Consider the following 13,738-nt stretch of genomic DNA (forward strand, 5'->3'; position numbering starts at 1 on the left):
AAGTAATGATTTATAGTCACACTATCCGGTGTCACACAGAAGAGGACAGGTTCCTTTATGAGTCTCGTTCCTCTTAAGGTTTCTTCCTCATGTGGTTTCAGGGAGTTTTTCCTTGCCACCATCACGTCTGGCTTGTTCATTAGGGATAAATCTAAATCTATATTTTCATACGGATATCTGTAAAGCTGATTTATGACAATGTCTATTGTTAGAAGTGCTGTATAAATAAAATTTTATTAAATTGAACTGAATTGAAAGACAATAGTCACATGACCAGATTACCAGCATCTGCCTGTCCATTGGAGAGCTGCTATTATTGTCGTTGTTGCTGCTGTTATTACTGTTTATGACACACCTTTGTAGTTATTTTGGTGTTGTTGGGGTGTTTTAGTCATATTTAGGAAGTTCTTGTGCCAAATGTGGATGGGATTGAAATATGGGGCTGGTGCTTTTGTTGCTGTGTGGGTGAGTCTGGATGGGCTTGGAATGCATTATATAATGTTTCCAATTAAAAAAGCAAATAGTTTTATTGTTGTTGCTGCCGTTGTTCTTGTTTCGGTGAGTCTCAATGGGCCTGGAAAGCGTTATATAATTTTTTCCATTAAAAAATAGAAAATAGTATCATTGTTGCTGTCATTGTTGTTATTTCTTCAGTTCTTTGGGCGAGTCTGGATGGGCTGGAATGCATTATATAAATTTTCCCATTTAAAATCATAGGAAATAGTTTCCTGCTTTTCAGAAATTCACTTTACATCCAGTCTTCCAGAGAGCATTTGGATAGCGGAGTTTGGGTGCATACAAAATAACAGAGTGAGCAACACAGTGGGCAGAAAATATACATATATACATAGATTGATGAAATAAGTGCTCCACTTTGACAAACTGGGGCTGGATAATTAGCCTGTAGATTCACAGGAAGCATTTCCCCCAGTCTGAAACTGAAAAGACAACAGGGATTTGAGGAGGCTGGTAGGAAAGTCTTTTGATGTATAGGGTTAATTAAAAATCCTAATTCACAAATGTTTCTCTTTCTGTGTTTTGCAGATTAGTATCTTCATGACTCATCTTTCTAATTATGGAAATGACCGTCTGGGGCTGTATACTTTTAAGAAGCTGCTGCGTTTCCTGCAGACCTGGACTCACCTGAGGCTGCAGACCCTGCCTCCTGTCCAGCTGGCTCAAAAATACTTCAGCCTCTTCCCCTCGGACAGAGAACCACTCTGGCAGGTGCGTATATCTGTTTGTGTGTGTGTGGGTGTGTGGGTGTGCGTTGTATGCCGCGTGTGTGTGTGTAGGTGTTGCGTTTTTCCAGTTCTGACTCATTTGATTCTGCTAATTATCAAAAGCCGCAGTGAGCTGAGTCAGTCGTCTTGGCACATTTTTTTTCTTTCTGTTTTCACAGTGCTTGAGTGTTCCCAGGATTGCCATTAAGAGGTGTTCTTGTATACCAAGTGTGTGTAGGTTGTTGTGCCTGAGGGAGTGTGGGACTGAGGGCATCTGATGATTGAGAAGTTAAAAGAGGCCCAGGCGGGCGAGGATTGAGGGAGCGTGAGAGAGGGACTGAGGGGAAGAATAGCATTAGTGTACAGTGTGGTGCCGTGTCAGGCTCTGTGGTCAGCAACTCCTCATCAGAGAATGTAGTGCTTGTTATTCACAGCTTTTCTTTTCTACGCTCGACTCACTGTAATGTGGTTCAGTGTGCTTCTGTTCTCCTCGTTCTCCTCTCACTCGCTGTGTTCTGCTTTACTCTTTGTGTGTGTGTGTGTGTGTGTGTGTGAACGCTCTTTGTTCGTCTTGCTCTGATCTCTTTTCTTGCTCATGTCATTTGTGCTCAGAGCCCCTCACATTAAGGTTCTTGTGGAGTCTTTGTGTGTGTAAGCGTTTGTGCCTGCACACGTATCACCTCCAGCTGAGCCTTTCTCAGTGTCACCCCGTGCACAAGTGCTCTATTGTCTCAATTCAGCCCTCTGTGTGTGCGTGTGTGTGTTGGTGCTGTCAAACCGAATTTCACCGTTCATGTACTATTCAAATTTTCATTCTGTTTACGAATAAAAAAAGCAAGATATTCGCATGTGAATATTTCAGTTCCCATGTCCTCCTCTTCCTCGTAGTCACCTAACACGTGTCTTTCAATGTTCACATTTCCTAAACTTCTCTCACTTTATGTAGTATACTTTTATGGTATACTTTTCAGGTATTTAGAGTCATACCACAGCTCTGTTCAATTCTTGATCCTGATTGGTCGGATTTATTTTCTGAAAAAGCATCTCTGGCAGTTTCTATAGTAACAGCTAATTTACATTTAATCTAAGCCTAACAATAAACTTTAAATAAATTTATTTAACAAAGGAAAATGTGTAATCGTTGCTGTGGTAAAGTTTTCTCTAAAGAGAGGTTTATTTATTATTTATGGAAGGAGTCTCCAGTGTCAGTGCTTCGTAACAGTCAGACGTAACTTTTTCCACTATGGGAAAGTCTTCAGGCAGAAGAGTTTTGCACTTTATGGTTTATCAATAACATGACAAATTGATTTTTTTTATTAACTCTGAGAGAGAGAGAGAGAGAGAGAGAGAGAGAGAGGAATTAAAGAGAGGAGGGTGAGAAAACAGCTGTTTATAGCTGCTGTAACATAAGTGATAACAGGAACTAACTCGTTTCGTGAATAATTCATATTATTAATTAAATTAATAAAATGTGTAATCATAGGTAAATTACTATGGTATGACTTGTATTTTATTTCTTACATATTTTAAAAATTATTTATTGATTTTCCAATATGCACTAAAAGCAATATCACATTTTGCTTTCACCAGTCATTTTTTGGAGTCACCTTTCATGTGCTGAATTTTAGTTGGTATTTGAGCATTAGATGGGGTCTACAACTAGATGGGGTCTACAACACCGTTGTATTATATTATTATCTACATATATACTATATGGAGTGAGCGTATATGTTTTATCGTAAGCCAGTTGAGATTCAGCAAAACAACTAAACGACTAAAAATACAGTTTAGTGATTTAAATTCACATTATTGGTGTAAAAGTGTAACAGTTTTCATGTTTTGTATTTTGTGATATGAACGTATAGTGCAGTGCTACTGCTAATGTTTGCTCTGACTGGGGTGCAGTATAAACCTGTAGTTACTCTTAAAAAAAAAAAAAAAAAGTTCTAATGCAATTGTGAAGGAATTGACAGTTGTGGCATATATCTTGTGTGTGCGTGTGTGTGTTTGTAAGACCCATCACCTGACACCTGACACCTGACTGATTTTAGCAATCACACAGTCATCAGTGACTGTAACTGGAAAGCATGTGCCAATGCTTTACTCATTTAAGGCCCAGATTAAGCCTAGACTTGTTAAATTGGACCCAAAAATCTTCCTTCCTGGAAAAATAAACTTGATTCAGTCAGACTGAGGTTACTCTTTCTTCAGGGAAGAAAAACAACAACATCTGGTCATTTATAAGAAATCTTGCTTTTTTAGAACTGTAAATGCTTTCCATTACAGACTGATTAAGGATGTGAATTGCAGTTTAGCTCAATCTGTGCTTTTGTTACAGTTAGTGTGGGTGTTGTGGCCTGGAGGATTTTCTCCTGCATCTTTTTTTTGACTCAGGAACAGTGTGACTGTGGCTACGGTTAAGTGAATCATCTGTTAGGATATAATCCCAAAAGAGAGCGAGAATGAGTGTGCACATCTGAGAAGCTGCAACATAAAAGAAAGCTCTATTCAGCTTTCATGACTTCATTGTTAGTCACTTTAATAATAAAGAACATAAAGACGATATTTTCCTCTACCTACACTGACACCCTGTACTGCTCAGTGTTAACTTATAATGTCCTTTCTACCCTCTTTGCAATGTTTTAGAACCCTTGCGAGGATAAGAGACACAAGGATATCTGGTCTAAAGAGAAAACATGTGATCGCTTCCCTAAGCTGCTTGTGATTGGGCCACAGAAGACAGGTGAGTGCATAGAGCTCCACCTACTGGACTTGCTGAGTAAATACAGTGGACTGTGACAAGGGCGGTGGATTTAGTATTTAAATAACTTGGAACAATTTCTTATGAGAAAGTATTTTTCTTGTATTCACATTTTTAAATGAATATTGCTTCAAATGCTACCTAAAGCTTAAGAGTTGTCAATGTGGGAAAAATAATTTTACAGTATTTATTTCATATTTATGTTTGACAACAAAATGCAATCAAAACAATAGTACTACATTTTGAAATGCATACAGAAGATGCATTGCATATTTTTAATATTTCCAATGTAACTACCAAACAGCTATGGAGCCATTTACTAATATTACCTGCAAAGAAGCATATTGTGCCACATGATTATTACTATTATTCTATTAAAAATATCACCCAGGCTTGCTTACAGTATTATTTTTCCCCCATTTTACTCCCTTTTATTTGGTATCAGGGACAACTGCTCTGTATCTGTTCCTGGGCTTGCACCCTGACCTCATTGGCAACTATCCCAGCAAAGAGACATTTGAGGAGATCCAGTTCTTCAATGGGCACAACTACCACCGAGGAATAGACTGGTGAGAAATACTCTAGACTTGCCCCCGTGCCTCTGTCTTTAGCCTCCTATGTTTCTTTCAGGTGATATTTTTCCACCTGGATCTGCAATCCATCAACCATCAACCCCAGGAGAATAATATTCTACTGTCATTGTCTGTGTTCTAGAGTAACTTGAATAAATTACTAAAAAAATGTTGATATCTGCACCTTGCTGGTGAAATCACTGCCTGCTGAGAAGCAGCATTATAGGTGTATGTGTTTGTGACTAATATTTCTCTGTTACAGGTACATGGAGTATTTCCCCCTCCCCTCCAACACCAGTTCAGATTACTACTTTGAGAAGTGCGCTAACTACTTTGACTCTGAATTAGCAGCGGCCAGAGCAGCAGCTCTCCTGCCTAAAGCTAAAATCATCACTGTCCTCATCAGTCCTGCAGAAAGAGCCTATGCCTGGTACCAGGTACTGTCCTCTACATGCCTATTTCTCTGCTTCTACATGATTTACCACAAAAAGGACTTGACAGCTTGTTAACTAAGAGGTAATAACAGAAGCAGACCTCAGGAGCCTCTTTCCGAAACAATATAACTGCCGTTTTTCCCTCTCAGTACTAAAGGACCACAGTTTGGAATTGTCCCAACACATCTGGTCATGAAAAACTTGAGGACAGGAACAGCTGAACTTTAAAGTCAGGAAGAGCAGAGTGTGGGGTCAAGAGAATCTGAGCTTGAGACAGGCAGAACTGAGCTTCAGGTCAGGAAGTACATGAGGTCATGGAAAGCTGAGAGCTGAACTTGAGATCCGAAACAGCTTGAGACTGGGAAGAGTTGAGTTTGGGGTCAGAAAGAGCTTGAGGTCATGAAGAGCTGAGCTTGAGGTCATGAAGAGCTGAGCTTGAGGTCAGGAAGAGAAGATCTTGAAGTCACAAAGCCGAACTTGAGGTTAGGAAGAGCTTTAGATTAGGAAGAACTGAACTTGAGGTCACACAGAGCAAAGTGTGGGGCCAAGAAGAGCTCATCTTGTGGTCATAATGAGTATAGCCTGAGTTAAGGAGGAGCTGAGCTTTGGGTCAGGAAGACCTGAGCTTTGGGTCACGAAGAGCTGATGTTGGGATAATAAAGAGATGACCTTGAGGTCAGGAAAGGTCTGAGGCCAGAAAGAGCTCATCTTGAGGTCAGGAAGAGTGTGAGACCAGGTAAAAGCTGAGCTTGGGGTCAGGAAGAACTGAGCTTGGGGTGAGAAATAGCTGATCTTGAGTTCAGGAAATGCTGAGCTTGGAGCTGAGCCTGAACCTGAGCAGCAGTTCACAAAGAACTAATGTTGGAGTAAAAAAGAGTTGATCTTAGGGTCAGGAAGAACTGATTTTGAGTTGAGAAGAGCTGAGCTAGATAGAGCTGAGCTTGGGGTCAAAAAGAGCTGATGCTGGGGTCAGAAATAACTGATCCTGATTTCAGGAAGAGCTGAGCTTTGGGTCAGGAAAAGCTTGAGCACAAGAGCTGAGCTTGAAGCAAAAATGAAGTCAGGAAGAGCCTTAGATCACGGAAAGCTTGCTCACAAAGACCTTAAGAGCTGAGCTTGAAGCAAAGATAAAGTCAGGAAGAGCATTAGGTCATGGAGTGACCTAAGAGTTGAGTTTGAGGTCAGAAGGAATTGTGGAGGAGATTGTGTGTAGAGCTCTGTGGATCTATGCTTTAGAGCAGAGTGCCCAGATGAATCACTGTATATTCCCTGTTCCTCGCTGCAGCACCAGAGGGCACATGATGATCCAGTGGCTATGAAATACTCTTTTCATGATGTCATCACTGCGCCCCGTGATGCTCCTGCAAGGCTGCGCGTCCTGCAGAGCCGCTGTCTGGTGCCGGGGTTGTATGCCATTCACCTTGAGCGCTGGCTTCAACACTACCACCCCAGTCAGGTGTGTGTTAGTGTGTGTGTGTGTGTGATGCTTTCTTTTTTCCATGAAAAAACCTCATTGGCTTTTTGTAGGGCTTCAGAGTGGAATGATATGTAAGAATATATGTAAGTTTTAATGATGTCATTTTTTTTGATTATGTAGATTATGGTTGTGGATGGGCAGATGCTGAAAACTGAACCAGCATTAGTCATGGATAAAGTCCAGAAGTTTCTGGGACTAATGAATACTGTGAACTACCACAAGATCCTGGCGTAAGTTCAGCCCCGTGTCAGTCGTTGTTTAGCTACTGTCTGGGTCTGTGTACATTTTTTGTTTTTAAATAAACCACAACTGATTAAAATGTGTGCTCTGGAACCTTCTTCTGTTTCCATAAAACATATTATGAAAATAAGATCAACATATGCAGAAATAAATTTTGGATGATTAAAGTGTTCTTAAATTGCAGTACCTGGATTTATTTCCATCTGCCATGTTGTCTCCTTTACCGTCACCCTCTTCCTATTTTTAAAAAGCACATAGTGGTACATGTTAGCAGTAAATCAGGCATTAAAGGCAATCTTTAATCTAACTTCTTCTTATTAGGACTTACCCAGAAACTGCTGATACACATCCAGGTCATTTAAGATTCATTCATTTTAGCCTCAAAAATTCATCTGAAAACCAAGCAAAGGAGAAATACAAGAGCTTTTTGTAATGTGTATTAAAGCCAAAAACTTTTTTTTTTTTTTTTTTTTTTCATTTTGAAACGAAAAATGAATGAACACACCATCCACAGACAAAAGTTACTTCTGTTTTTAAGAAAGTGGCATGTCTGTAGAGTTCTCTATGTTCATTCAGGGTCCATATTTACATCCTGAAAGCAGTTCTAACTTAATACTAAATTGTTGTTTGGTAATATTGGACTTAACACTGAAATTATTTTCTGATCTGTGCAGGTTTGATCCTAAAAAAGGTTTCTGGTGTCAGCTCCTGGAGGGAGGAAAGACTAAGTGTCTGGGAAAAAGTAAAGGAAAGAGATACTCAGATATGAAGTTAGAGGTACAGTATATTCCCCTTTATCATGCAGGTTCTGCTGCTTTCATTTGTCTCACTACATCTGATCTGTAGTGATCAGAGTTTGCCTACAGGAAGAAGTTATCTTCCTCCGGAACCTGTGTGTTTATATAATGCTACAGTTATGCACAGGAATGTAATCACACTTTTTGTTCTGTTTCTCCCTCCTCCTCAGTCCCAGCTGTTTCTAAGAGAGTACTACAGAGATCATAACATTGACCTGTCAAAGCTGCTCTACAGGATGGGCCAGGCTTTACCCACTTGGCTCAAAGATGAACTTCTTAACACTAGGTAGCTTTGAGCCATGTTCCTCCCCTCTGTCTGAGAATGGTATAGTCTCCAGCACCAGTCATTGGACTGAAGTGGAATAAACCATCGATATCGTCATGGGTGAGGAAGTCATGTCTCATTGGATTTCCCCTGTTGCTTTCAGAATATAAAGTGGTTTGTAAAATATTGCATCTCTACTTCTGCTTATTAAAACCCCCATGGGGTGGTATGTTATGTTACGGACTCATCCGAAGAGGAAATGGTACATCCTCTCACTATATCATGACAGATCTAAGTGCGTCATACTAGATATGGTATTTAACACTGGCTTCTCTCACTTCTTCTTGATAAGAGGAAGATTAAAACACATGAGATGTGCTGCGATAAGCCATGTCAAAAGACCAGGAACTTGATTCTTCCTTGTCTGCAAAGAATAAATGCACTGACCATGAAAGTATGGATGAACTGCCGTTTCTTCACCTCAGGACTTCAATGGTTTGGGGCCACAGGAGCAAAAGTGTGCATTTTAAAAGTGCCAGTAATTGAAGGCTGCGCTGGGGTTTTGTACAGTGTAACTACATTACGCTCTTTATATGTATATGAACTAATTACAAAGCCCTTATTCAGCATGACTCTGACACAGTTCCACAGCGGCCATCAACACTAAACGAATGTGTCATAATTAAATGCAAAGCCTGACAGGTATTGAATTTTTTTTAATAATTGTTAATGAGATCTCCCACAGCTAATTTCTCCAACACAGCTGAATACAGCTCTAACAGGTAACATTTCTTCAGGCTGGGTGTGTACTGCTCCACTGAAGATCAGAGCGCTTCAGCTGCCATGTATTGGAAAATTAGATGAAGTACAAGATCCAAAAAGTTAAGTTTATTAACACACAGAGAACCATGCTAATGGATTTGGAAATATATGAATATTGAATGTGGGGAATTATGTTAAATTCAACTGAGTTATTTATGTGGTGTTGCAATTTATCTTGGTTTCATATGAGAATTCTATGAAATTGTATGAAAATACAAGTAAAATATTGTTTTGTAAAAAAATCTTGAATAGTACAGTTGACTGCAAATGTTTACACCCCTGCTGTTTAAAAACCATTCATTCATTCATCCATCCTTTCCTCACACATCCCTCCCTCACTCATCCCAACCCCTCCCTTTTTCGCACCAAGCTCTTCCTCATACATCTCAGCTCCTACATCACTTATCACAAACCCTACATCAATCATGCCAACCAATCCCCTTTTCATTCCAACCCCTACATCATTCATCCCAACCTCTCCCTCAAACACCATAACCTCATGCCAGCCACTCCTCTTTTCACCCCCCCCCCCCCCACCACCACACACACACACACACACACACACACACACACACACACACACACACACACACACACATCCCAATCTGCTCTGCCTTCCCACCTAATCGATAGGAACTCCATGGATCACTTTGGTGGAACCAGCTTTGGTGAATACCATTGTCTCTTCTCAGCCCAAGCCCCAACATACACTTGCTATCTAGATCTAGAACTGTACTCCTGTGTCTTTCCTGTGGCATGAGTGGCTGCTCAAGCCATTTTGCATCCTCATGCTCAGTGGCTACTCATCATCCACCAGTTTGCTATTCATTTTTATTTTATTTTTTTGATTTTGTTCTAATGGTATGCAAGATATAAGATGTATTAACTAAATCATATTTTATAATAATTTTTCAGTGTGTTTTTTTTTTTTTTTTTTTTTTTTAAAGCACCACTTCTTGATAATGGACCTTCTGTACTGGTACACAGTTGCTCTCTGTGTTACTTTATTTTGCTTAATGTTTACAGTTACAGTGCAGGACATCAGGACTCTTGAATGACAGTTTTAGCCCAGTTCCTGGCAAATTCAGACAGAAATAACATGTTAATATACAAATGGCAATGGTTTGTACTTCCTTAGACTGGGAATGTGGTATTATTACTCTGCAGTCTACTTAAAAAGTCAATTAAGAAGTCAATTGTCATAACGTTATCTTCAGTTCTTGGTTGGGGATTATGTGATCGATTGGTTATTGTTTTTGATTTTTCTCAGTGCTGTATTAATTTGTTTAATTTTGCCTTTTCTTTTATTATTGTCTTTGTTACTGTACAAAACCATGCAGGAACTTCTAGTGAATGTGGCACTTTATATGCTGCTCACCACAGACATGTAACACAGTGTATGAGAGCCCTAATGAACCTACCTTTTCTGAAAACCAGGAAGTAAAGTGTTTGTTCATGTTGTGTTTTCTCCTGGGCAGTGAAATTTATTTTAAACTTGGCTTGTGGTTTTAACTGGATGCTACAAATGGTGTATTATTATACTTTTCCACCAGACAGAAGAAGATGGGATGAAAAAAATCAACCACGACTGCAGCATTTTGACAGTTTCCACTGCTATGTGAGCCGTGCCATACCCAATCACTTACACTGCAATCAGTTACCCTTCTTATCCAGGTTCCTTGCAGAGAAGTACAGATTAGGGGTTTAATGCAATGCCACTATCAGTATCTGTATCTGTTTAGCACTCCAAATATTCCTAACTGTATTTGCATTTAAACCAGATGTGGGTGTGGCCTAAATTGGAAGGATTTTTTTCTGTTTGTTTCATTAATTATGATTTTTTTGAAATAACAACAGTACCTGCATAGTCATTAATTTTGTTTGGTTTGTACCTGTGACATTTTCTAATGAGTTTATTTGGTTCCGTTTCGCAGAATATATACAAACTAGTAGCTAATTTAAACCTCCATGTCCCTGACTAGGCAGTTACTAAGGATGAATGAATGAATGCTATAAAAGTATTACTGTAAATACATCATTCACATTCACGTTAATGACTGTGGTCTTTCTTTGTCCTGCGAGCTTCATACCTGACCGTTCAGTCGCATGAAAATAAAAACCTCCTGCTCATGTGAATTTTTTTTTCCCCCCCTCATCTCAAACGATATCCCAGGTCCGATGCAGACCATTAGCCTCCACCAGATGCCTTGGGAACCTTTCTAGCAAGCTTTCTAAAAAAAAAAAAATTCTTTTTTTTTTTTTTTTTTTTTTAAGGAAAACCTTCTACTTTGACAGGTATGTAAAGGAAAGGCATGTGATCGTGATTTGTATGGTCATGGGTTTGGGTTTGTTACTGTGCCGTGCTGTACTTTGCTGTCTGGTGGAAGCGTGCCATTAGATATGTGGGAAAATGTCGATTTCAGGATTTCTCACTATGCTGTTTTGTGGTCTTTGGTCCAGCCAGAGAAGTTGTATCATGTTCCCTTTTCAGTTCGCATTTGCTCACTGTATTCTGATCTGTGTCATTATTACATACCTAATTTTCCAAAAACGCTTGTGGTGAAAAAGCTATTTAACTGTTGCCATATTTCAGCACCTTCCTATGTTCTTTGTCCCTCTGTTACTAATGACTGTTTTCAATGCACACACCTGTAATCAATATTGAAAGCACAGGTTTTACAGTATAATTTCATAAGCTGTGTGGTATCATGGTTAGATGAGATGGTAATTACAGGTTTGCAGACATACAAGAACCACTAGACTGCTTTTCCTTTTAGATTGACAGTAACTGAACTGCAACCTCAGATGACTTATGTGTTTTTTTTTTTTTTTTTTTTTTTTTTTTTTGTCTTATTTTATTTTTTTTTACACCCACTCAAGTAATTTTGAGTGGTAAGAGTCAAGTGTGTGTGAACTGTAAAACCCAGGCACTGTGGCTTGGATGCCTGCCACAGTTTGACAGAAAGCAGAATAAATGGGCTGCTGTAATTACAATAATTTTATTCCCTTGTCCCTTTCCTTTGCGTAAAGTATTTACTTTAAAGCTTTTACGATGAGACTACAGTTTTTAAAAAGGTGCAGTTGTCAAAAAATATTTATAGGTTCAAATTTGTGGTATTTAATGGAGAAAACACACACCGCCTCACAAGACATAACATTACACAAAATGATAAAATATCTACTTAGTAATAATAAGACCAGTTAAAAATAAAGTGAGGCCCATGAAAGAACAGATCACGTACCTACAGTATTAAACTGAATTGAGATTACAACACTATGAAGTGAAAAAAACATAAATGACTCGAGTAAATTTCTTGAACCTGCTTCTCCAGCGTTCTCTGTGTAAGGTTGCTATGGGCCTCACATAAAACAACATTAATAGAAACTATGTTAAAGTACAATTTAACAATTATGCTCTGTTCTGTTTAGGTCAGGACCATCCATGTAAAATGTATTACTTTATTGAAATTTCAGGTTAAAGTTCAGGCCATTTGAACTGATGACTAGATAAAAGTGTTATAAATGAGTAATGTTTTTAAATTTAAACCTGAAATGTGATTTCAGTGGCTGTGATATGATATATATGTGATTTTAAAATAAATCTTACAGATATATTACTGGTGGCATGGTGGTGGCACATGTAGGCCTCTGATTTGATCATGAGGTCTGATGACTGCCTGTGTGGAGTTTCACTTGTTTCCTCTGGGTTCTCTGGTTTCACAAACATGCAGGTAAGTGGATTGGTTACACTAAATTGCCCCTAGGTGTGGGTGTGTGTGTGTGTGTGTGTGTGTATATATGCTGCCCTGTGATGGACTGGCATTCCATCCAGGATGAACTCTTCTGTCTTGCACCCAGTGTACCCAGGACCCTGCTTAACATAAAGCAGTTATTGAAGATGAATGAATGATGTATATATCTATATAATTTATAGAGTCAAGGGTTATAGCATTACGTAATAGTGAACAGAGCACAGGGGTTGAACAATTTTAACATGGGGACATGCATTTTTTAAACAGTGGCCTAGACCATTGGTTCTCAGGGATCCGCGTAGCATAACCAGGTGCTTCATTATTGTTTTTGTTCTTGTTACAGTGGCAGGAAAAAAATGCAAACCTCCATCAATAAGTTATTATATTTGTTAAGTTTTTAGAGTTATTAGCTTTTTGACTGGTCGGTTGATTTGAATGGGCTTTATCTGTATAATGATGGGTCTGCAGAATTTATTTTACAGTCGGAGATCCTTGCTTAAACATTTCAGCCACTGCTATTTCTCACTGGATGTTGTACCTCCACAATCCAAAAAGCTAGCATGGCTATGCCAGGTAAAGAGTTTAATACAGAGTGTGAATGTGTCTAAAGCAGCCTGCATAAATATCTGTGACTGTCCTGCCCTCAAGTGGCCACAGAGATATACTGCACCGATCGGCAACCAACCCTTTTTCTCTAAGGCAAGTTTTCCAAGAACAGCGTATCTTTAGGAATATAATCAATTTCATTTTAAGGGTTTGAAGAAATGTTGACAGGACACATGCCCCTTCTTGTTATTCTTGCTAGCCATAGCTTAAAACAACACATTTACATTTTACATTTGCTGAAGTGCTTTGAAATCTCTATTAAAAACACACCCAAGTTCACTATATCATGGACTGAGAATACCATCGGTCTAAAAATCCTTTTGGGGAGCTTAGTACAGTATGAAAAACACCAGACAAGGATTTGCCAAGGGCAAAGTTTGTTCCACCACCTGAGTGCCAGGACAGAGAAGAGCCTTGATGCTTGTCTTTCTTGTACCCTGAGGGATCAAGCAGTGCTGCAGAGTGGAATGTGATAATACACCAGTATTTTATTAATCCCAGTGTCTATCCATAATCTGGGGTGTTGTGTGATTCCGAATAAGCAATTTTTAAAAAATCCTAGTGCTTAGAAACATACAGAAAAGCAGTTCAGTTAGAAAAGGGACTCACAGTGGAAGAGTAAGGGCTGCTGCTGAACTCCAGCAAAAAGTTTGGAATACAGAAGTATATAAAGTGGATGGCACAGTGGTGCAGCAAGTGGTTCACCTCACAGCTCCAGGGTTCGATCCAGAGCTCAGGTTACTGTCTGTGTGGAGTTCCACATGTTCTCTGTGTCCATGTGGGTTTCCT

General features: G+C 39.2%; 1 protein-coding gene across 2 annotated transcripts in view; it reads left to right on the top strand.

Moving 5' to 3' along the window:
• ndst1a (N-deacetylase/N-sulfotransferase (heparan glucosaminyl) 1a) overlaps positions 1-9,115 on the top strand; it is a 67,901-nt gene extending 58,786 nt beyond the window's left edge. For both annotated transcript variants that reach the window (XM_026919988.3, XM_026919987.3), the window contains exons 9-16: positions 1,045-1,227; positions 3,870-3,966; positions 4,430-4,553; positions 4,819-4,993; positions 6,276-6,446; positions 6,588-6,697; positions 7,382-7,484; positions 7,675-9,115. In XM_026919988.3, coding sequence (XP_026775789.1) covers positions 1,045-1,227; positions 3,870-3,966; positions 4,430-4,553; positions 4,819-4,993; positions 6,276-6,446; positions 6,588-6,697; positions 7,382-7,484; positions 7,675-7,794 — 1,083 coding nt within the window. In that variant the 3' untranslated portion in view covers positions 7,795-9,115. The remainder of the gene's footprint in view (positions 1-1,044; positions 1,228-3,869; positions 3,967-4,429; positions 4,554-4,818; positions 4,994-6,275; positions 6,447-6,587; positions 6,698-7,381; positions 7,485-7,674) is intronic.
• The last annotated feature ends 4,623 nt before the right edge of the window (positions 9,116-13,738 follow it).

The sequence above is a fragment of the Pangasianodon hypophthalmus genome, chromosome 9 (assembly GCF_027358585.1).
Source record: "Pangasianodon hypophthalmus isolate fPanHyp1 chromosome 9, fPanHyp1.pri, whole genome shotgun sequence".
In the NCBI taxonomy this organism is placed as follows: Eukaryota; Metazoa; Chordata; class Actinopteri; order Siluriformes; family Pangasiidae; genus Pangasianodon; species Pangasianodon hypophthalmus.